The sequence below is a fragment of the Bos grunniens genome, chromosome 20, assembly GCF_055505025.1.
Source record: "Bos grunniens cultivar Pamir isolate PY7600 chromosome 20, Bosgru_T2T1.0, whole genome shotgun sequence".
Taxonomy (NCBI): domain Eukaryota; kingdom Metazoa; phylum Chordata; class Mammalia; order Artiodactyla; family Bovidae; genus Bos; species Bos grunniens.
Window position 1 is genome coordinate 30,219,398 of NC_141184.1, and position 20,612 is coordinate 30,240,009.

At 42.6% G+C, this 20,612-nt stretch overlaps 1 protein-coding gene across 17 annotated transcripts in view; it reads left to right on the top strand.

The window, feature by feature from the left end:
- Positions 1–20,612, top strand: part of PDZD2 (PDZ domain containing 2) — a 404,529-nt gene that overhangs the window by 291,268 nt on the left and 92,649 nt on the right. For all 17 annotated transcript variants that reach the window (XM_086361282.1, XM_086361285.1, XM_086361283.1 and 14 more), the window contains one exon: positions 10,847–11,348. In XM_086361282.1, coding sequence (XP_086217408.1) covers positions 10,847–11,348 — 502 coding nt within the window. The remainder of the gene's footprint in view (positions 1–10,846; positions 11,349–20,612) is intronic.

Consider the following 20,612-nt stretch of genomic DNA (forward strand, 5'->3'; position numbering starts at 1 on the left):
TTTTGAACTCGGTTGTGGTTGGTCGCGGGAAGAGGGACAGAAAGGGAGAATGTGTGTCACTAATTCTCTTAGCCTCCAGCACCTTTTCACTCTGGAGGGACAGCGGAGATGTGGCAGCATCAGTACAGAACTCAATCCCTGGGTCATTGTTGGCGCATTTTTTCAGGACTTGGTGGTTCTGAGTCTAGAAGATAAATGAGCATCATCTTTGGGATGTGAGTCTGGCTTCCCTAACTCTTGAGCATTAATAGCAGCCTCTTTGAATGCAAGGCCAAGGGCAACTCCGTTATGTGAGGAAGCGCAGGAATTGCCAAAGGCAGGGCTGGGGAGTTGGATCTCTGGTAAGACCTGAGTCACAGGGAGTGAGCCACTTTGGCTTTTCTGTTTCTCAGAGCTGATCTATCTTCAGCTCTCAGGTGCAAGTCATAGCAGAGAGCTCTTTGATGTAAAATAAGTGTCTCTGGCCAGGGAGCAGGGCAGAAGAAAGACCTGGAAGCTTCCTTAACATCAATCCAGGCAAAAGAAGTACCAAAGAGACTTTGGGTTCATTAGTCCCTGGTAATCTGTCCTGGAAAAACAATAACATGGAGAAAATTAAAAATGCAATGCAGTTTTGAAATAAAAATGAAATGCAGAGTAACATGACTGTATTAGCATATGATATGTATTACATTAGCATGGTGTTTGGACTCTATGCCTAGTTAGTGTTAATGAGAAATTATTTCCTTTCAAAACATAGTTTATGATGTGGAAAAGTATGGAAAATCTAGGAGACCAAATGGGAAAGAATGCTCCCTTCATTTCAGTGCAGTCGTGGGAGGAACTCTGAAGGTAGGAGAGGCTACCAGGTGCTTTATAGCCTAAACTGGAAGGAAAGGTGGTTATTCCCCAGAATAAAGTGAAGGGAAAGGATGGGTGGGATGCTGACATAATTGGATAATTGGGCATGATCCGAAGGAAAGTGAGAAAGATGTTTTCAAAAGAGCATGTTTGCATGAGTCAAGACTTTGTAGGGTGTAAATGCAGAAGATGCAGAAGGGGATAAATTCTGATGACTGAGGATTGATTGAAAAGGAGTTGCTTTTAAGAAGCAAGACACAAGAGACCATGTGTTATATGATTGCATTTATATGAAACATGCAGAAGGGGCAGATCTACAGACAGAAAAAGTGGTGGCTGGGCTGGGAATGGCGTTAACTGTGAAAGGGCATAAGGAATCTTACTAGGGTGATGAAAATGTTCTGAAACTGATTGATGGTGGTGGTTGCACAGCTTGATAAATTTCCTAAAGATCATTGAATTGTACATTTGAGATGGATGAATTTGTAGGAGAGAGAAAATATGCCTCAATTAAGTTATTTATCCCAAAGAAGTCTTTTTTTTTTGAAAGAAGGGGTCTTTTCACTGATGAGTCATTTATGTGTGTGTGTGTGTGTGGTGCTTAATGTATGCCTGTGGTTGTGCTAGAGTGTGAGGATACAAAAATGAAGATCTTTACAAAGGCATAAATAGGCAATTTTCAAAGAAATCAGAGGACTACTAAGGATTTTGACCTCACTAGTCATTTTTGTTATTGTTCAGTTGCTCAGTTGTGTCCGACTCTTTGCACCCCCATGGACTGCAGCACACCAGGCTTCCCTGTCCTTCACTGTCTCCCGGAGTTTGCTCAAACTCATGTCCATTGAGTCAGTGATGCTAACCATCTCATCCTCTGCTGCCCTCTTCTCCTTTTGCCTTCCATCTTGCCCAGCATCAGGGTCTTATTTCCAATAAGAGTCAGCTCTTTGCATCAGGTGGCCAAAGTACTGGAGCTTCAGCATCAGTCCTTCTAATGAATTCCCTTGCCATTACTGATTTGCAAATTAGGACATGAGGTAGCTCTTGACTGGCAGACTGGTAGAGAATACAGAGTGACAAATGGTTCTTTGAGACGCTTCTAGTGTCTTAAATTAAGGGATTCATTTGTTATACCCCTTGCCAGAGGCAAGATTGGAAGCACATACAAAACATTTCAATGTGCTTTTGATTCAGCAAGAACTCTGGCCTCAGAAAGTCCACCTAAAGGAGTTTATCTTCGGGAGACTTTAAATGTCATTGGTACTCTGATGCCTCCCAATTTTTTGTTTCCAGTTCAGTCCTCTGCTCCAGCATCCAGATTCAGATGTCCAGCCACCCACCCAGCAGCCACATGAGCCTCTCAAACATGTTCAGAATGTAACTCCAGAATAGACCTGGGCACCAAAATAGGTCAGATGGCCCCAACCCACAGAAAGCTACTCTACCAGCCTCAGGTGGTGACAGCTCCATGTCTCTGGTTGCTCAAGCCAAACACGTAGACACCATCCTTGACTTCTGTCTTCCTCTCACCCCCTGTATCAGATCCAAAAGCAGACTGCTGACTCTACCTTCAAAACTGATCTTTATTTTGACCACTTCAAACCACCCCTACTGTTATTCTGCACTGAGCCAGCTTCTCTGCCACAGTTAACTGAATATCTGGTCTCACTCCTACCTTTGCTCTACCAGTAGTCCACTCTCAACACAGGAACAAAGCCTTCGTTTTAAAACATAGTAGGTATCACATGATTCCTCTCCTCAGAGCTGAACTGCTTCTCATTTTTTTTTAAGAACTTGCTCTTTCTTTTTTAATTTATTTGTTTGGTTTTTGGCTATGCTGGGTCTTTGTTGCTGTGCGGTGCTTTTCTCCAGTTGCAGTGCACAGACTTGCTATTGCTGTGGCTTCTCTTGTAGAGCGCGGGCTCTAGGGCCCTTAGCTTCAGTCATCGTGGTTCCTGGGCTCTGTAGCACAGGCTCAGTAGTTGTGGCACACAGGCTTAGTTGCTCCAGATCTTCCCAGATAAGGGATCGAACCCGTGTCTCCTGCATTGGCAGGCGGATTCTTTACCACGGAGCCCCTTGGGAAGCCCCCACTCCCCATTCTGTACAAAAGTCTTTACAACAGTCTTGCAGAAACTGGTCCTAGTATCTCCCTTAGCTAGTCCCCCGTTACTCTCCTCCTTGCCCACTCCTCGCTGTTCTTACATGCACCAGGCGCATTTCCAGTTTAGCCCTTTTACACTGGCTCTTCCCTCTGTCTGGAACGTTCTTCTCCCAGGCAGCTGCACGGCCAACTCTTTCATCTTCTTCAAGTGTTTGCTCAATGCACTTAAAATTTCAATCCACCTCTTTCAGCTCCTGGCGTGCTCAGTCCTCTTTATCCTGTTCAATATGTTCTATTTTCCATAGCATGTCTCACCTTCTAACATACTACTCAATATTTATTTGGATGATTATTTAAATAGGTCTGTTGTTTGTCTCTGCCTCTGCTAAACTGTGAGCTCCACAAAGAGGGACATCAGTTTTTTCACTGCTATACCCTCACCAAATGCCTAAACCAGTGCCTGGCATACAGTAGGCGTTCAATAACCGTTGGTTAAGTGAGTGAATGAATGAATAGATTTGTAATGTGCAAGTAGTAATTCAGTATGCAGAAAAAGTAGTGTATGTCATGAGGGAAAAAGAAGTGAAAGGAGTTCCCATGTGTGCTGTCTGAGCTCATCAGTTCCCTCATGAGGTGAAATTGACTCATTCATGTACAGCAAAGTCTGACTTCACCTGCATGCCCTCCCCGGCCCCCACCCCGAGGGAAAATGTGACCAACATCATCAGGATGAGTTAGCAAAGCTGTGTGGCTGGAGTTCTAATTTGATTTTGTATAGACTGCACGTTGATCTCATATAGCCGTAAGAAACTCTGATTCACTCATAGTAATTGAATAAAGAAATGCAGTCATTTGCAAATAGAAGCCTGGAGGGTCTGTTTTGTGGGGCAGTTTCTCTGCAGTATGTTTTATAAGGTCAGTTCTTATTGTTGATCACGTGTTTTCTACTTATCTTCTGAATTTCTGGTTCCCAAAGGTGTATGAGTGCTTTCAAAATTGCTTTTATTGATTCATGCAGACAGTGAGGTACAAGAAAACCTTGGAGGAAAGCTGAAACTTCATGTAAACTTACTACAACATGAATGCAAAGACCATGCTTCTAGGTCTTTCCTGTGAGAGCTGTATTGGACTAGAAAGTATGGAGTGTGTCCTGGTGTAGAGATACTCTGCTGTGAGAGTGGTGAATTTAAATCAATCTTGTTAGTTTGAGATGTGGATTTTCAAAATAAATACGAAAAATCAATGATACCTTCTTGTGTGGGAATTGAAAAAAAATTTTTTTTCAGGAATCGTATGACTTAGCTGCTTTTTATTGAGTATTCAAGGTTTTTTTTTTTAATGTGGACCATTTTTAAAGTCTGTATTGAATTTGTTACAATATAGCTTTTGTTTTATGTTTTGGCATTTTGGTTGCAAGTTGTATGGAATCTTAGTTCCCTAACCAGGGATCAAACTCCTACCCCTCCTCACTGGAAAACAGTCTTAACCACTAGACCGAGGAGGAAATCCCTGATACACTGACTTTAATCAGTATTTGTGAACTCAGAGGCTCAAACACCCACTTTCTTTATGACTCCTCTTAGTATAATACCACCTCTTTGATTCTACCTGAAAGATTTATTTTCAATATTGTTTTGATGTAAGATGCGTATTGATTTTTATTTCTTAGTCACTGGTGTGAAGGCTCATATCACTGAGCTCCTTGGATAAGATTGGGGAACAAGATCAATTATGAACTGAGTCGGCATATTCTTCTGCTACATGTCAAGAATTATGATTTTATCTGACTAGTAAGCTAAGCAGTTAGCCTGCCACTGTTTCCTGGGTGCTGCCGGCAGAAGATAGGAGAGCCCTGGATCAGGAATGAAAGACAGTTTATCATTCATAGAAAGAGCAGTAGCCAGAGGATCAGCACACTTGCCCCTCTTCCCCACATCCCAATTCCCCTAGAGCACCGTGGACCTCTGTCCTCATATGTAGATGCTATGGCTTAAATTTCACTCCTGTGGTGGTTACAGGTTTGGCAGCTGATAATTTGGTTTGGGTTTGAATGAATAATATTGTATCATAGGTCAGAAAAAAAAATTTTTGTCAAGTATCTATTCTGATTCTTCACTTTCAACCTGTGTTTGCCAATCCAAATTTTATGATTAAAAAAAACTTATAAACAAGGACTTCTCTGGTCCAGTGGTCAAGACACTGCAATTCCAAATCAGGGGGGCACAGGTTCGATCCCTGGTCAGGGAACCAGGATCCCACATGCTGTGCAGAGAGGCATAAATAAATAAAAAATGTAATTAATCATTTAAATTAATAATAATAAACACATTTTATCATAAAGAAAACGTGTTCATTTATGCATATTCTTCAGATAAGAGAGAGAAGGGGAGAGTCACTGAAACCAGGCATTTGTGCTGAAGAGAGAAGGTGAGAATGAGTAAAACTTGGCTTCCCCAGTTAGCTCCGCCACCCAGCAGTTGGAATACAGTGTTCTGGTTACTTTTACGCTAAGCCCAGACCCTGTTCTATTTTCAGCTCTGCTTTGGTGCCCAATCCCGTCTTCCTCCATCTGCTCAGAGCTCCCTTTCCCCTCCATGAACTAGTAAGGAAGCACGTTGAGTTCTCTCCAGAAAGGGCCTTGGGAGTGCATCAAAGGGATCAGTACCTCTTCTCAGCATGATATTCAGACCCCAAATTCTGCCTTCAGGGTCCCCCAAAGAAAGTTCAGCTCTTTCTAGGAAGGGCTGTGGAATCTGGGAAAAAGTGTGCCCCAAATTCACGGTAGCTGGAGGGCTATACCCGAGAAAGAATGCCGATGGGGACCCTGGTTCCTAACTGACTCCAGGAAGTGATGTTTCTCCTCTTCCCTTCCCCTCTTGGAGAGCTGTCCAAACTTGCCTCCCTCTGCTTCCTAGCCAAGACTTCACTGGGAAATCAATCTCTCTGTATTTAACACTTCTTCTCAGCCCATTGTTCTCTGGGTACCTACAGATTTATAGCCTCAGACAGCCCTCTGGAATAATTAGGCTTAGCAGGTTTTCAAAGGACCACAACCAGCTTTCCAGCCTCCTGTTACTCCTTAGGCGAGAGGTGAGAGGTTGGTGCTGTGTGTTAGACAGGGTGGATCTTTGCAGCTATTTTCACTGTGGAAATCTCAGACGCTGATAGAATAACTTGTCTATAAACATCTCCTTGTAGTCAGTGTTTAGTCTCCTGCTTTCTGTACTGGAGACCTGACATACTTAGATGAAGCAAGAATATGTGGTTTGGTGAAAAGTTCCAGAATCCTTTTATGTGTTCTTTGAGTTATACAGACCATTGTAGTACAGGCCAGGGCCCTGCGATGAAGATCCAAGTTCCTCTGAGTTACACACACATGTGCACAAGTTCAGCCTGGCGGCAGACTTCTGTAGTCTTAACACTGTGTACCAGACATCAGTGATCAGTGGCTGGAGGCCCAAGATGATTTCCAGGGGCACCTGGAGATCGTAGCTTCCAAGAGCTTTGGCAAAACAGTCTCAAATATCAAAACTGTACAGCTTCCTCTGGCCTTCTTTTGATAGAATCAGGGCATGAGTTAGTGATGGGTGTCTTGGCCTTCCAGCATCTCACCTGTCTTTGCCCCTCTTATCTCCTGCCCATATCCATCTTGATCTTCAAACTCCAGGAAGCTTTATCCCTTTAGCTCCTCCAAGCATCTAGTCTCACCTGCCAACCACTTCTCAGGCTCCCACTCCTGCAGAGCCCAGACTTTAGAATTATGACAGCATTAAGAAAGAGAGGATGTACTCAAAGTTTCATTTGGATAAAGCACTTTTTGAGGGAAAGGGAGAGGAAGGGATCTAGTCAAACAAGTTCTAGGCTAGAACTCAGTCCCTCATTTCTGGCCTTTTCTCTTTGTCTTAAGGCCAGCCTGGGATGGTCAAAATAAAATAAATTTTAAGTGAATTGAATGAATAATTTTACATACCAGAGGACAGTTTCAGATTTTTTGAGTAAGTCAAAAAATAATCATATGGTATAGAGAAGCTACCATATGGTAGAAGACTAATTTTACCTGTTGTTAATGACGAGGAGACCTTCTATTTTTCTAAGTCACGTGATTGTATTTTGTGTCTGGTTTCTCTAATGTTAACTTTGAAGTTTACAGATTCTAATGGTGGGTAAAAATTCTACTGAACAGAAAGGGGATTTGGAAGTATGAATTAGCCAGGCAGGTGTGGGAAAAGTTAGGCAAGTCATTTGAATACTTGATGGAGAGGGGATGCGGTGGCATTACCTTTAAGGTGATTCAGAGAATTGTAAGAAAATTGCCCACTGCCTAAGAGTCTCTTTTTCACTAACTTGCTACAATGTCCGTAATTCATGCATTACAGTTTGCCTTCAGGATGACCTTAGAAAATGCAGTGTCCAGGAAGGAATAAAGTAACCTGTCATATAGTTCCCTGAAGGTGTCAGGGTCTTATTTATTGTTAGGAAGCCAGGAAAGGACTGGGAGATGGTGCCAAACTAAGGATAAACTCCTTTTGCTTTGTAATTCTGCTGAATGTGGATCCTGCACAAGGAATAAAATAGTATCAGCCTTGGAAAAGTCTAAGGTTCTTGGAGTGCCCGTGAGAGCAGAGATGGGAAAGATATTCAAAATCTTATACTCTGAATCAGTGGACCAGCCTTCTTGGTACTGAGTAGAAGGTCTCTGTGGATAATCCATCAAGTTGTTCAGAGTTGTAATACAAAAAGTAGAGTCTCAAAAGCAATTTGATAGAAATTGCCTCTCCCAGTGAAATCTTTTTCACATTGATGGTAAATGTCCTGGAGGCCTACGATGACTTGGACATAAAGGGACTGTTTTCTGTTTTTCTAGGTTTTTCTTTTATACTTGACACTGGGCTAGCTTGCTGTCCTACTCCTGGAACTCTTGCCAGGAAACCAGCAGTCACAGGTAGAACGTGAAAGCAACTTAGAGATAGATGATCCGTTTTAACACCTTCATTTTGCAGATGAGGAAGCTGAAGCCCAGGGATGGTACTGATTTCAGAAGCAGAACTGCACAGAGGATGTGCATGGTTGGGAAGCAGACAGACCTGGGTCTACCAGTTGGCAGTTGTGTGAACTTGGGCAAGTTAGTTAATATTTTTGAGCCTTGATTTCTTCTGAGAGTTCTTAAGGAGCATCCACTCAAAGAAAAAATTCAAAACTTAGCCGATATTATTATATTTGCTATTAGTTTTTTAAAAATTGAGAGGTAATTCACACAACATAAAATTCACCATTTTAAAATGTACAATTTAGTGGTTATATTCACCATAACTGTTGTGCAGTTATCACCAGTCTAATTCTAGAACATTTTCATCACCTCCCTACAAAAAACCTGTACCTATTAGTTCAGTCGCTCAGTCGTGTCTGACTCTTTGCGACCCCATGAATCGCAGCATGCCAGGCCTCCCTGTCCATCACCAGCTCCCGGAGTTCACCCAGACTCACGTCCATTGAGTCAGTGATGCCATCCAGCCATCTCATCCTCTGTCGTCCCCTTCTCCTCCTGCCCCCAATCCCTCCCAGCATCAGAGTCTTTTCCAATGAGTCAACTCTTCGCATGAGGCGGCCAAAGTACTGGAGTTTCAGCTTCAGTATCATTCCTTCCAAAGAAATCCCAGGGCTGATCTCCTTTAGAATGGACTGGTTGAATCTCCTTGCAGTCCAAGGGACTCTCAAGAGTCTTCTCCAACACCACAGTTCAAAAGCATCAGTTCTTTGGCGCTCAGCCTTCTTCACAGTCCAACTCTCACATCCATACATGACCACAGGAAAAACCATAGCCTTGACTAGACGGACCTTTGTTGGAAATCCTTATAGCCTGCTAATTACTCTTATGATTTTATACCTTTCAAAGATTTTATCCAGTATGAAAAAAAGTACACAATTCAAAAAATGAAATCTAAACATTGTAGAAAAATGGTGCTGGAACCAGGGTTCATTTTCTAGACCCTAGAAAGCTCTAGAAATGTGTTTCATCTAGAAATGCCTAGAGATACCTTTCATCTCACTGTGTTTCATGGAACAGCTTGGGGTCTGTACAGGATCTTAAATCTACCTGATTTTTATGTGTAAGTTCATTGCCATGGTTTACAGCCCAGGATCAAAGAAAGTTTTTTACTAGCTTTGGCTGATATTTGAGGACTCGTCTCTCTTATTCATTTTACTTAAAGGCAAAAATTCAGAATTGTTCTCTTCTTTGGTTAGACAGTCACTGTCGTTGCAATACCCTGACCTTTATGTACAGGAAATATATGCCTTTGGCTCAGAACTTACTACATTTCAAACATGGCTGGTCATCTCTCCTTATGACCTGGTCCTTTTCTCACAGGCGGACTGCCACAGCTTTCAGGTCTGGTATTTAGACATGGAGGGAGAGAGGCTGGTTTGGTATACTGGAAAATTTCTCTGTTTTCTACTAATTGAAAATGTAGGCACCATAGCCCCAGGCATTCTCTTTGTGGGGCATGAAGAAGGGAAGCAGGTCTGACTTGTTAAGGATTTAGTTGTTGACATTCTTTGCTTGGGAGCCAGTGATGTGTAGAATGTGGCAAGATTCCAATGGTTGAAGGCATTTCCCTGGGTTCATCTAGGGTTTGTGCTGCCTTATCTTTAGTGGCATGAGTGGGGGATCCAGCCCAGCCTGGCTTGCTGACTTTGAGCAAGTGTTTTCTTTAGTGAAACTTTAATGATCTGGTCCTGGATGCTGTTAAGTACTCCTCTCACTTGATATTTTACTGTTATTCTCTAAGATCTGAAGGAGTCATTGTATTTCAGGCTTCACATGCATTAGCTCATATGATTTCCTGCTTCTAAATGTTTGATGGTCCTCAGGTACATGTGAAAACCATTGAGCCTGGCCCTTGTCTTCCTCAAGCTTAACACCCCTCCTTCCACCCACCGTTCCTGGTTGCCATGGTTTCCAGCAGCCATATTCATCCTGGTTGCCCTGTGTCTGCGTGTTTTCTACTTTGTTAGTATTCCTCTTCATGTGATGCCCAGACTGGAAGTCAGACTTCACGTGTTCTATGAATAGCCAAACTGGAACCAATACCAAGAAATGAACCTGGTCCTCATTTCATGCCACACACATTGGCTGGTGCTTCTCTATTGGCTGCATCTTAATGCAGCCCCTCCACCCTGCCCAACTCAGGATCTTTTTTTTCATCTTAACTCATGTGAGGCAGAGTTCCTCTTGTGCTGGTTTTGTTTTGTTTTGTTTTGTTTTTTGCCTCAGTTTGACTCTCCAATCTGTGGCTTTTTTTATTTTATTGGATTCTTTTTCATACTCTTTTCCATTATGGTTTATCATCAGATATTCACTATCATTCCCTATGCTATACAGTAGGACCTTGTTGCTTTTATGTTCTGTATATAATAGTTTGTATCATGCAATTGATTTTTTGATCCCAAGGGCAGAACTATACATTCCCCCCCAGTCTGATTTTTACATTTCCCCTTGACACTAGCAGTGTTGTCCCATCAGAACAATATGAATGGGAGGCTGACATCATTCTGATTCAACAAGTTGTTGAGCAAAATGAAGAATAATTAAAAAAAAAACAAAACAGTATATTAGGATTGGCCCTGTTAATAGAATAATCCTTCTCTGGGTATCTTCGTAGGGGACTTTCATGAATCATATTCAGTTCATGATGGTTTTTTGTTTTCTTTGGGGGTTATTTCTAGCATCAGCAATTCAATAGATTGAATGGAGTGTGGAGCCTGTTTAAGAAGCTTCGTGCCTCGATCACCCTGCCAGGCTTTTAGTCACGTGGGTTCCGTGTGGGCCACGGATGCGTCGATCCACTGCATTGTTTGCAGAGGATGTTTGCAGGGTTTTAACCGGCCCCTCTCTTTCCCTTGCAGTTACCTGGCTGAGCAGTGCTGGAATGGCGGCTTCATCTACCTGATCATGCTACGCCGCTTCAAGCACCAAGTCCATTCTCCTTATAACGGCAACAGTAGCAACAGCTCCGAACCAGGAGAGACACCTACCTTGGAGCTGGGGGACCGAACAGTGAAGAAGGGGAAGAGAGCAAGAAAGTTTGGGGTCATTGCCAGGCCTTCTACCCACAAAGCCACTGAAGAATCCAAGAGCAGCACTGGCTGTGAGTTGGACCACAACCCCGTGTCTGAGCTGGACAATGGCCTAGACCCTGAACTGGGAAACGGTCATGCTTTTGAGCTAGAAAATGGCCCGGATTTGCTCAAGGAGGTGGCTGGATCCCATCTAGATAGGTCGGAATTGGACAGAGGGACAGAGCCTAGAATTCCAAAGACAGATGCCCCTCTGCCCACGAGCAATGACAAACGCCACTTCTCAAAATCTGGGAAGACGGACTTCAAATCCAGCGACTGCCTGGCACGGGTAAGGTTTGCTTTGATGGTAGAACCTGAATTTTCCATGAAATATTGTTTGCAGTTGTGTTTACAGTTTAGAAGATACACCTGAAATGACCTTGCATTGGATACTGAAAGATTTATTAAGATAAATGATCAGAGGACATGATAATAACAACAACAATATCCAAGTTATTTTATCCCACTTAAATAAAGAGCTAGTCAGTGATCCTAAGTGGAAAATTCAAGCCTTCTGTGGTATAATTCGAGTCATATGAGGCCCAGATACAGTACTTGAACTGTATCATTATTTATCACTGCTGTCAGCAGTGGAATTGCCACTGCAGGGCCAAGAATTCCTGGTGGCTGCTGATAGCATAAATATCCAAGGCTCAGTATTACACAGGAAGGATGTCCAACCTGCAGGGAAGCGTCTGCTTTTATTTTTAACACATCAAAACAAGTGACATTTTTAGGGGATTGTGTTACTATATTGCTAAATTCCAGTGAAGTCTGGAAACTTCCTAGAAATCTCTGAAACTGGTATCCAGCTGTGAGGGTCGGAGCTGGTCTTACCTAAAAGCAAAGCAGGTGTGGTCTATTCTGAATGGTGGTAGACACACATCTAGCCTCAAATGGTCTCCCCCATTATAACCAATACCCTCTTGTAAGTTACCTTCTGTAGGGTCAGCGTGCTCATTCCAAGAACCCTCTTGGCCAGGTGTGCCTCTTGGTTCCTAAACAAAGCAGTAACTAGTGAGATGGTTCCTGATTGGTTTCTTTTCTGACTCAGGAGATGCCCTCTAAGGATGAAAGAGGAAGTTAGAAAGGTGGAAAATGGGCACAGAGGAAGTATCAAGTTCAGCTTTGCAGTCTGGAAAATGGTGCTGTAGGAGTGAATGTAATTTCTAGTAAGGCTAGTGCATGAATATTTCTGCAGCTGTAGCCTATCTGCATAATGAGTTGAGAAGAATCAAAACACCTGTCTTAAGGGACTAGCTGTGTTCCTTCATTTGAAGATCTGGGTGACCTTCATAAAACCTTATACAGAGAAGGTGTATTTGTAGATGAAATGTACAAACCAGAAGAAAAAAAATGTTTCTAATAATGATTTCCTACCAATTTTATGCCCCTCTTCCCCAAAAGGATTAAAAACAATAAAAAGATTATAATATATACCTCTCTCCCAAATTAAGGGCAATAGAAATGTTATAGTATGTTCCTTATCAATGAATACTATATCTTGATACGATTTTTTTCTTCTGATGATCAGATTGTGAATATACAGAAAGCCTAAAGTGAAAAAAGCAAGTTGGGCAATATTGGTTCGGTTTGAAGGTTTAAGGTACCAAAGGTTTAGGGTGGAATCTCATATACAGTCCAAAGAAGTCCTTTGGGCTAGGACAGAGTGGGGATAATGGGATGATTTTCAAAGAAAAAAGTGCCACACCAAACTTTTAAGAGAGTACCATCCTCTGCTCATCCTAATTAAAAGCAGTAACCTAAAGTTGGATTTCTGGATTAGACTCTCTTAAGACTGCACATACCAGAATTCCTTTGCCTGGTTTTTGCACTCAACATCAAATGTTCCAGAAAATACAAATGAAAGGTGAAAAAAAGCAAATCTTCATCTATTGTCTTGGAACCTTTTTTTTTTTTTGAAGCCCCATGCCTATATTAAAAGGAGAAACTTGCCGTCTGGAATTCTTCATAACTGTTCTAAATCTGCAGACTGATTATTGACCTCAGGTTGTACGTTTGGTCTTGAAAAGTCAGAATGGGTCCCACACCTTCTCAGGCATGAATATTTCAGTACCTTTTGCAAGCCCAGAAGTATCTTCATTAGATGCATTTGCCTGGGATTGACAATATTGACAAGAAGTGGATCTTCACAGCTTTCCTCCTCATCTTGGTGGCACCCAAACTGGGACCAAAAGACCTTAACAGAAGGCTGCTTAGGTTCTTGGGATGGCTAGATGTGTATTTTTATTTCAGGATGAGCCCAAGGTCATGCTAAAATGGAATTTCCAGAAAAACAAAAATTAGCTATTTACCTCTTAAGCCTTTGGGGGAAAATTCCACTCTCTTTGAATAATGGGAGATTAGACATGTCGGCGTTGTTCCGTTTCTGCTTTATTAATGATTTAATATATCTACAGAGACTTAATAAATTACAGACAAGGCTCATGATCATTCAGACCATTTTTATTTGTCAGCTACTTCTTTTTCATAGACTGTTATTTCTTACAGGAAAATAAATCCTCAGACTTTGTTTTTACATTTCTGTTCTCCCTTAATGGACCTATAGGAAATATTTCAACAAATATCTCCTTTTAAAGTATGGCTTGTTTATATAAAATATTAACACAGAATGATATACATGCAAACAGATGAATTTTTAAAAATACACAAGTTGGGCCCATCTTCAAAAGCCCAGGAATCTCTTAGGATATAGATATGCAATTTTAGAAATGAATTCAGACTTCCTTACTCTCTTGTCTAGTAAAGCTCATTACTCACCCAAGGTGACATGTACACTGTGTATTTTTGTAATGCTGCATGGTAAAAATGAATGCAACCAAACTTAGTCACGTAACAATGAAAAAAATTTCAGTCAGGAGAGCTTATTGACAGCTGGCATATGTGTTTATGCATCCGTTTGCAGTCTTAGCCTGGTACCCAGAAATCCACCCTGTACCGTGCCAGACCTCTTTCCTATAAGTGGTTCAGCAGAGACCTCAAAAAGGCTGCCAGAGCTCTAAATCTGCAAGAAAGTGTGTGAAACTCAGGAGGAGAGTCAACACTGAGGACATCTCCTGGGTGGTCCCTGATGTTTGCATCTGGCAGAGGCAGCGGGAGAATGGTCCTCTTCTAGGAAGACCCCACAGTCATGGGGTGAACATACATACTTCACATGGTAATGTCTCTAAGTTCACATCTGCCTTCCCTCTCTTCAGAGCCCTCAGCTTTTTACCAGCCATCTTCAGGATGTCTCCGTCTCTGATATTTCACATCGTGCCTGAAACTGGATGTATGGCTTTCCTGCACCACCACGCCCATTCTAACGTTTCAGGTCTTAGCATCCACAGAGTTGCCTGAGCCAGAAACCTGAGATTCAGCTAGTGACCACTTGCCCTGGGTTGTGCAGAACTTTCCTGGTTTTTCACTGGCAAGTCCATATCCTGGGAAACACCTTCACCCAGCCAGATTGGGACAGTTGGCATTGTGGAGTTAGCTGGAATGTTGCCTTTTCTCAAAGAAGAAAATGGAAACCCACTCCAGTTTCTTGCCTGGGAAATCCCATAGACAGAGGAGCCTGGTGGGCCATCGTCCATAGGGTCACAAGAGTTGGACACGCCTTCACGACAACAACTGCCCTCTCCCTTACACCAAGTCCAGTCAGTCCCTGACCCTGGGCTGCTCCTGCTCCCTTGGGGATGTCCACCCTCTCCACTGCTCTGCGCCCCATCCTGCAGCTTTGGTTCCGGGCCAGGCTGCTGTCGTCTCTCACCTGTGGTCACAGTAGTCTGCACTGCTGCCATTTCCATCCCATCATCAACTGTCCCAGTGCGGTCAGAGGGACTTTTCTAAAGAGCCATCTTACCATGCACACAGCAGCTGAAACCATTTGGTGGTCCACTTGCCTTTGGGGTAACCCCCGAACACCTCAGCTTGACATAGCACATAAGGAAGGCCCTTCATCATCTGATTCTCACTGCTGTCTTTCTCCCTGATTTGGGCTGAATTCGTGTTTTCAAAATGCCACGCTCGCTCTTGTCTCTGAGCCTTTGCCACCTCTGCCCCAGTTCAGTGCATTGCACCTGTAGGTGCTCCGTAGATGCTTATAATGAAGGCACAGGAGAGCCCCAAGCCTGAGAGACGGGACACCAATTCCAGCCCTGGTTCTTCCACCCCCAGCTCTGTGGCCTTCAGGCTGCCATGTCCTCTCTCTGAGCTTGTTTTCTTACCTCCAAGCTGAGCTTTTTGGTCTGACGGAGGAATTTCAACTCTGACATTATGATCACATGTTTCTTCATTTCTTACTGATCATTCTAAGTAAGAAGGGATAAGCAAACAATCTCAAAAATAAGCTTTCAGTTGAAGCTAGAGCATTTACTGCAGTGAAATTCTGGTTGGATGATGTGTCTTCTCACATTTGGGGCAAAGATGCTGTTGTAACATTTTATTTTGGGTTCCAGCAGATGAGGTCATTTAAATGCTGCTGTGGCAACTCCCTTTAATATACTACCCCTGTTTTTGGTAAATAAATCCCTCTGTTTGCCTTCGTGGAGAGACGCATGTGTGAGCTCACACAGTAATTGGCGGTTTATAGGAAAGGGTAGCACTCCAACATTAATACAGACGTCCATAGCATCCAATTTTACGTGGTTTGGCTTTTTCTCAACAGACTGACAAAGTCTCATTGCCCTTTCAGCCAACGTAGAAGGAAGCAAAAGCCCAAGCCATCTGTCTAGACAGGGTCTGCTTCAGAACTCTGTCATCTCTACAACTGGATCTGTGTTCACACTCTGAATACTGGCAAACGTGCAGGTCTCCCATCTTGGCGAACTTCTTAATGTCAGTCGCGATAACTTTGAAGACCCCTAAGATTATGGTAAACATTCTCTGTTTGTTCATTCAGTGACATTTATGCAGTATTGTGATGTGCTAGGCACTTTTCTAGCTGCTGGAAAATCCATTGGTAAATGAGAGACAAGGTTCCTATCTTAAGGCATTTATCACAAATAAGGGGCCACAAGCAATAAATAGATAAAAAAAACCAGAGTGTTAGATGCTGACCACAAGTACAATAAATGAAATAAAACAGAGTGAAGTAAAAGATGTCCCAGCAGTGACATGGGCGGGGGCCCAATTGATAATGGGTGTCAGCGAAGACCTTATTAAAAAGGCCATGTTTCAGCTGAAGACTGTCAGGAGGAGAGCAGCCCTGCAGAATCTGGGGGCAGAATGTTTCTGGTGAGAAACTAACATCTGAAGATGCCATAAGACAGGAATGATAGAATATTCTCGTAGCAGAGACTGCAGCATAGTGAGTGATAGGGAGAGGACTAGGAGGTGATGTGAAAGAGACAAGATTACAAAAGTTCGTGTTTACCATTGCAAAGAGTGTGGACCTTATTCTATATCTAGGGAGCTATCAGAAGGTTTAAGTTAAATGCATCATGATGTTTTTCTTTAAAGTTTATCCTAAATGCGTAATGGAGAATAGTGGCTTGTGAGAGGTAAAACTTATAAATGGAGACCAGATCAGAGACTATGATAACCCAAGCTAAAAATGCTGGTGACTCATGAGGGTGGTAGCAGAGAAGACGAGCCGAGGTGAGATGGATGTGGATCTGCTTTGCGAATAGAGCCTTCGGATCTCACTTATGGTTTAAGTACAGGGAATAGAAGGATGAATCAAAGACAGTCCTTGGGTTTTTGGTTTGCATATCCTCTTGAGCTTGAACCGATGATGTTGCTGTTCCCATTGAGATGGCAAAGCCAGGAAGAGAAGAGACTCTATTGGTGTGTGTAGAAGATACCTAAGTGGAATTGTAAGAAGACAGTTGGCAATATACTTGATACTATTGTATTTAAGTTGGCCCGTTGGGTTTTGGCTAGTTCCAGCTTTAGACTAATACACTTTAGAACTGATTTTATTTTTAACTGAACACTGCTTTCATCTGTAGGCAGCTAGATTTAATGCGACAGTTGCACAATTAAGACTGATAGCATCTGCCGCTTCCTGCTTCTGACTTCCTTTGTATTCCTCGGAACCCCTTCATTAGAAGATCAAGAAATTCCATGGTGAGGAAACGTGCATCATTTTCTTTGAATTCTCCCCTTTTAGTTCCTACTGTCTGTTATGGCAGGGGAATCATCTTATTGGATAAAAGTGAGGAAGGAGATCTGTTTCTGGACTAGTATAATTAGGGGCTTTATTATAGATTGGTCATTTCTGCCCTCTGAAGCTTTTTCAGATTTTTTTGATGAGGACCATTCTCTTTATTTTAAATTTTTAATTAATTTATTGTAGTTGCTTTACAATATTGTGTTGGCCTCCACCATAGAACAATGCAAATGAGCCGCAAGTACACATATGTCCCCTCCCTCCTGAACCTCCTCCCCACGCCCCCCCTTCCCCCATCTTGGTTGCCACAGAGCACTAGGTTGAGCTCTCTGTGCCCTGCAGCAGCTTCCCACTGGCTAGCTAGTTTATGCATGATAGTACATATGCGTCTACTCTCTCTACTTGTCCCACCCTCCCCCTCCTCCATGTGGCCAAAGTCTGTTTTTTATGTCTACATCCCTCTTCCCGCCCTGCAAATAGGTTCGTCAGTACCATTTTTCTAGATTCCATATATATGCGTTAATATATGAAATTGGTTTTTCTCTTTCTGACTTTCTTCACTCTGTATAACAGGCTCTAGGTTCATTCACCTCACTAAAGCTGACTCAAATGTGTTCCTTTTTATGACTGAGTAATACTCCATTGTATATAGGTACCACAACTTCTTTTTCCATTCATCTGCCAGTGGACATGTGGGTTGCTTCTATGTCCTAGCTGTTGTAAATAGTGCTGCTATTAACATTGGGGTATATGTGTCTTTTTCATTTATGGTTTTCTCAGAGTTTATGCCCAGTAGCAGGATTACTGGGTCATATGGTAGTTTTATTCCTAGTTTTTTTAAGGAATCTCCATACTGTTCTCCACAGTGGCTGTATCAATTTGCATTCCCACCAAGAGTGCAAGAAGATTCCTTTTTCTCCACACCCTCTCCAACATTTATTGTTTATAGACTTTTTGATGATGGCCATTCTGACTGGTGTGAACTACTAACTCATTGCAGTTTTGATTTGCATTTCTCTAATAATGAATGATGTTGAGTATCTTTTCTTGTTTTTGTTGGCCATCTGTACGTCTCTTTGGAGAAAAGTCTGTTTAGGTCTTCCTCCCGCTTTTTGACTGGGTTGTTTGTTTTTCTAGTATTGAGCTGCCTGAGCTGCTTATGTGTTTTGGAGATTAAGCCTTTGTCAATTGTTTCATTTGCAATTATTTTTTCCCCATTCTAAGGGTTGTCTTTTCATCTTGTTTATAGTTTCCTTTGCTGTGCAAAAGCTTTTAAGTTTAATTAGGTCCCACTTGTTTATTTTTGTTTTTATTTCCATTGCTCTAAGAGGTGGGTCATAGAGAATCTTGCTGTGATTTATGTCAAGGAGTGTACTGCCTATGTTTTCCTCTATGAGTTTTCTGGCCTTACATTTATGTCTTTAATCCATCTGAGTTCATTTTTGTGTATGGTGTTAGGAGGTGTTCTATTTTCATTCTTTTATATGTAGCTGTTCAGTTTTCCCAGCACCACTTATTGAAGAGGCTATCTTTTCTCCACTGTATATTCCTGCCCCCTGTGGCCGTGGACCATTCTTAAAATCTTTATTGAATTTGTTACAATACTGCTTCAGTTTTATGCTTTGTTTTTTTGGCCAAGAGGCATGTTGGATCTTAGCTCCCTGACCAGGAATCAAACCCACATCTGCCGCATTGGAAGATGAAACCATGACCACTGGACCTTCAGGGAAGTCCCCCTCTGAAGCCATTTATTTTAGATATGTGGTTTTGTTTTGTTTTTAACTGGTTGTGTGCATCTTGGGCCAGGGGTGTGGAGTGGGTTTGTGGGTGTTCTCCATGAATGCTGTCTTTAACTCCTCTGTCAGGGTAAACATTTAGGCCATCCTTTCCCCATGATCATAGTTTTGCATGTTCCTGGTCACAAGTCCTATTTCTAAAAGCATTTAAGAATTAGAACTGTATCCAGTATTGTCACATCCTCTATGAACCATACCTAACGTCTTCTGTTTAGCCAAAGGAGGGTAGGATGGGAGAAAATGATGGTGTAATTAGTTATAGGGATGGATAGGTTTCTACTAATTTGGGCTAAAACTAAAGGGATTTTCTTGTATCTGGGCTCTAATAGTGGTCCCTGTTGTTCTTGGGAAAGAGTTCCACAGCTTTTCTGTACTGGGGAAGAGAGGAACACTGCCCCACATCTTCAGGACACCAGGAACCATGGGATATCTTCCAAGGGGATAAAAAAAGTCAGGCCACCATCTGTGCTCATTTCTTACCTGCTCTGTGAGGCCCAGGGAGGCAGCCACAGGACTGGCCTGTGTGTAAATGCAGGATGCTCAGCTCGGCAAGACAACAGCCAATCAGCACACCCCTGCATGTGTTCTCTTTGGTTCTCCACCTGGCATATAGTCTCATGTACTGGAAGTATTGAAAGTTGCTGTCTCGGGGTAATTCTCAAGGATGGCTTCATGGAAGGAGTGAAGCTGTGAGAGACTCTGAAGGCAGGAAGGCTGTTCCTGAATGGGAAGGAAAGGTGTTCCAGAGGTCAGAGGCAACAAACCAAAACCCAGGGAGTCCAAAGTGAGACGATGGGATGATGTAGGGCTTGTTGACAAGTTCATGAACTACTGTGGTAAGCCAGTGACTTCTGAAGTTACATTTGGCCAGACAGGCTTCATGGACTTGTGGTCAGTGGATGGAGGAGACAGCTGGCATCACCGTGTGTTGCTGGAATTGTGGGGGCCCTGTGAGCAGCCCTGGGCTTGGAAACGAGTAGGACCCAACAAGTCTCTGTCTGCTGATAATTTCCCTAGACATTCCTGTTGCTGCGCATCAGTGACCATTCCACATCTGTTTTTTTTACTGTTGCCTAAAGCTTCATTTTCGTTTCTGACAGTATGCACTTCGGATTTTCTAAATGCCTCACATTTTTTCTCTTTTGCAAACAGCTTGAATGGGCAGGTTGCCTGTTTTGGGGGAGATGATTGCTTTGTATTGGGCCTTAGCAGTTCCATTGGACCTTCGTGGTGAATGGAGAAAGCAGATGGTTTTTACTCTATAAATTGAGGAATGCGTTGGGACCCCTACCTATATACGTAGAGCTAAAAAGGACTTTGGGATGAGCCTAAAGTCAGACTCCCAGATAAACCACTTTGGAAGCTTTTGCTTTCATTTGTCTGAATAGCCAAGTGTCTGAGGGAACTCCGGTGTTTTGCAGTGGAGTATCTTTGTGTCCTTGGAATGGAATACAGAGTCAAAAGGAGAATGAACCAAGGCAGTTCAGAGGACTTAGAGACCATTTTTTTGTTGTCTAGTCATTCAGTCACATCCAACACTTTTGTGACCCCATAGACTGTAGCCCGCCAGGCTCCTCTGTCCATGGGATTCTCTAGGCAAGAATACAGGAGTGGGTTGCCATTTCCTTCTCCAGGGGATCTT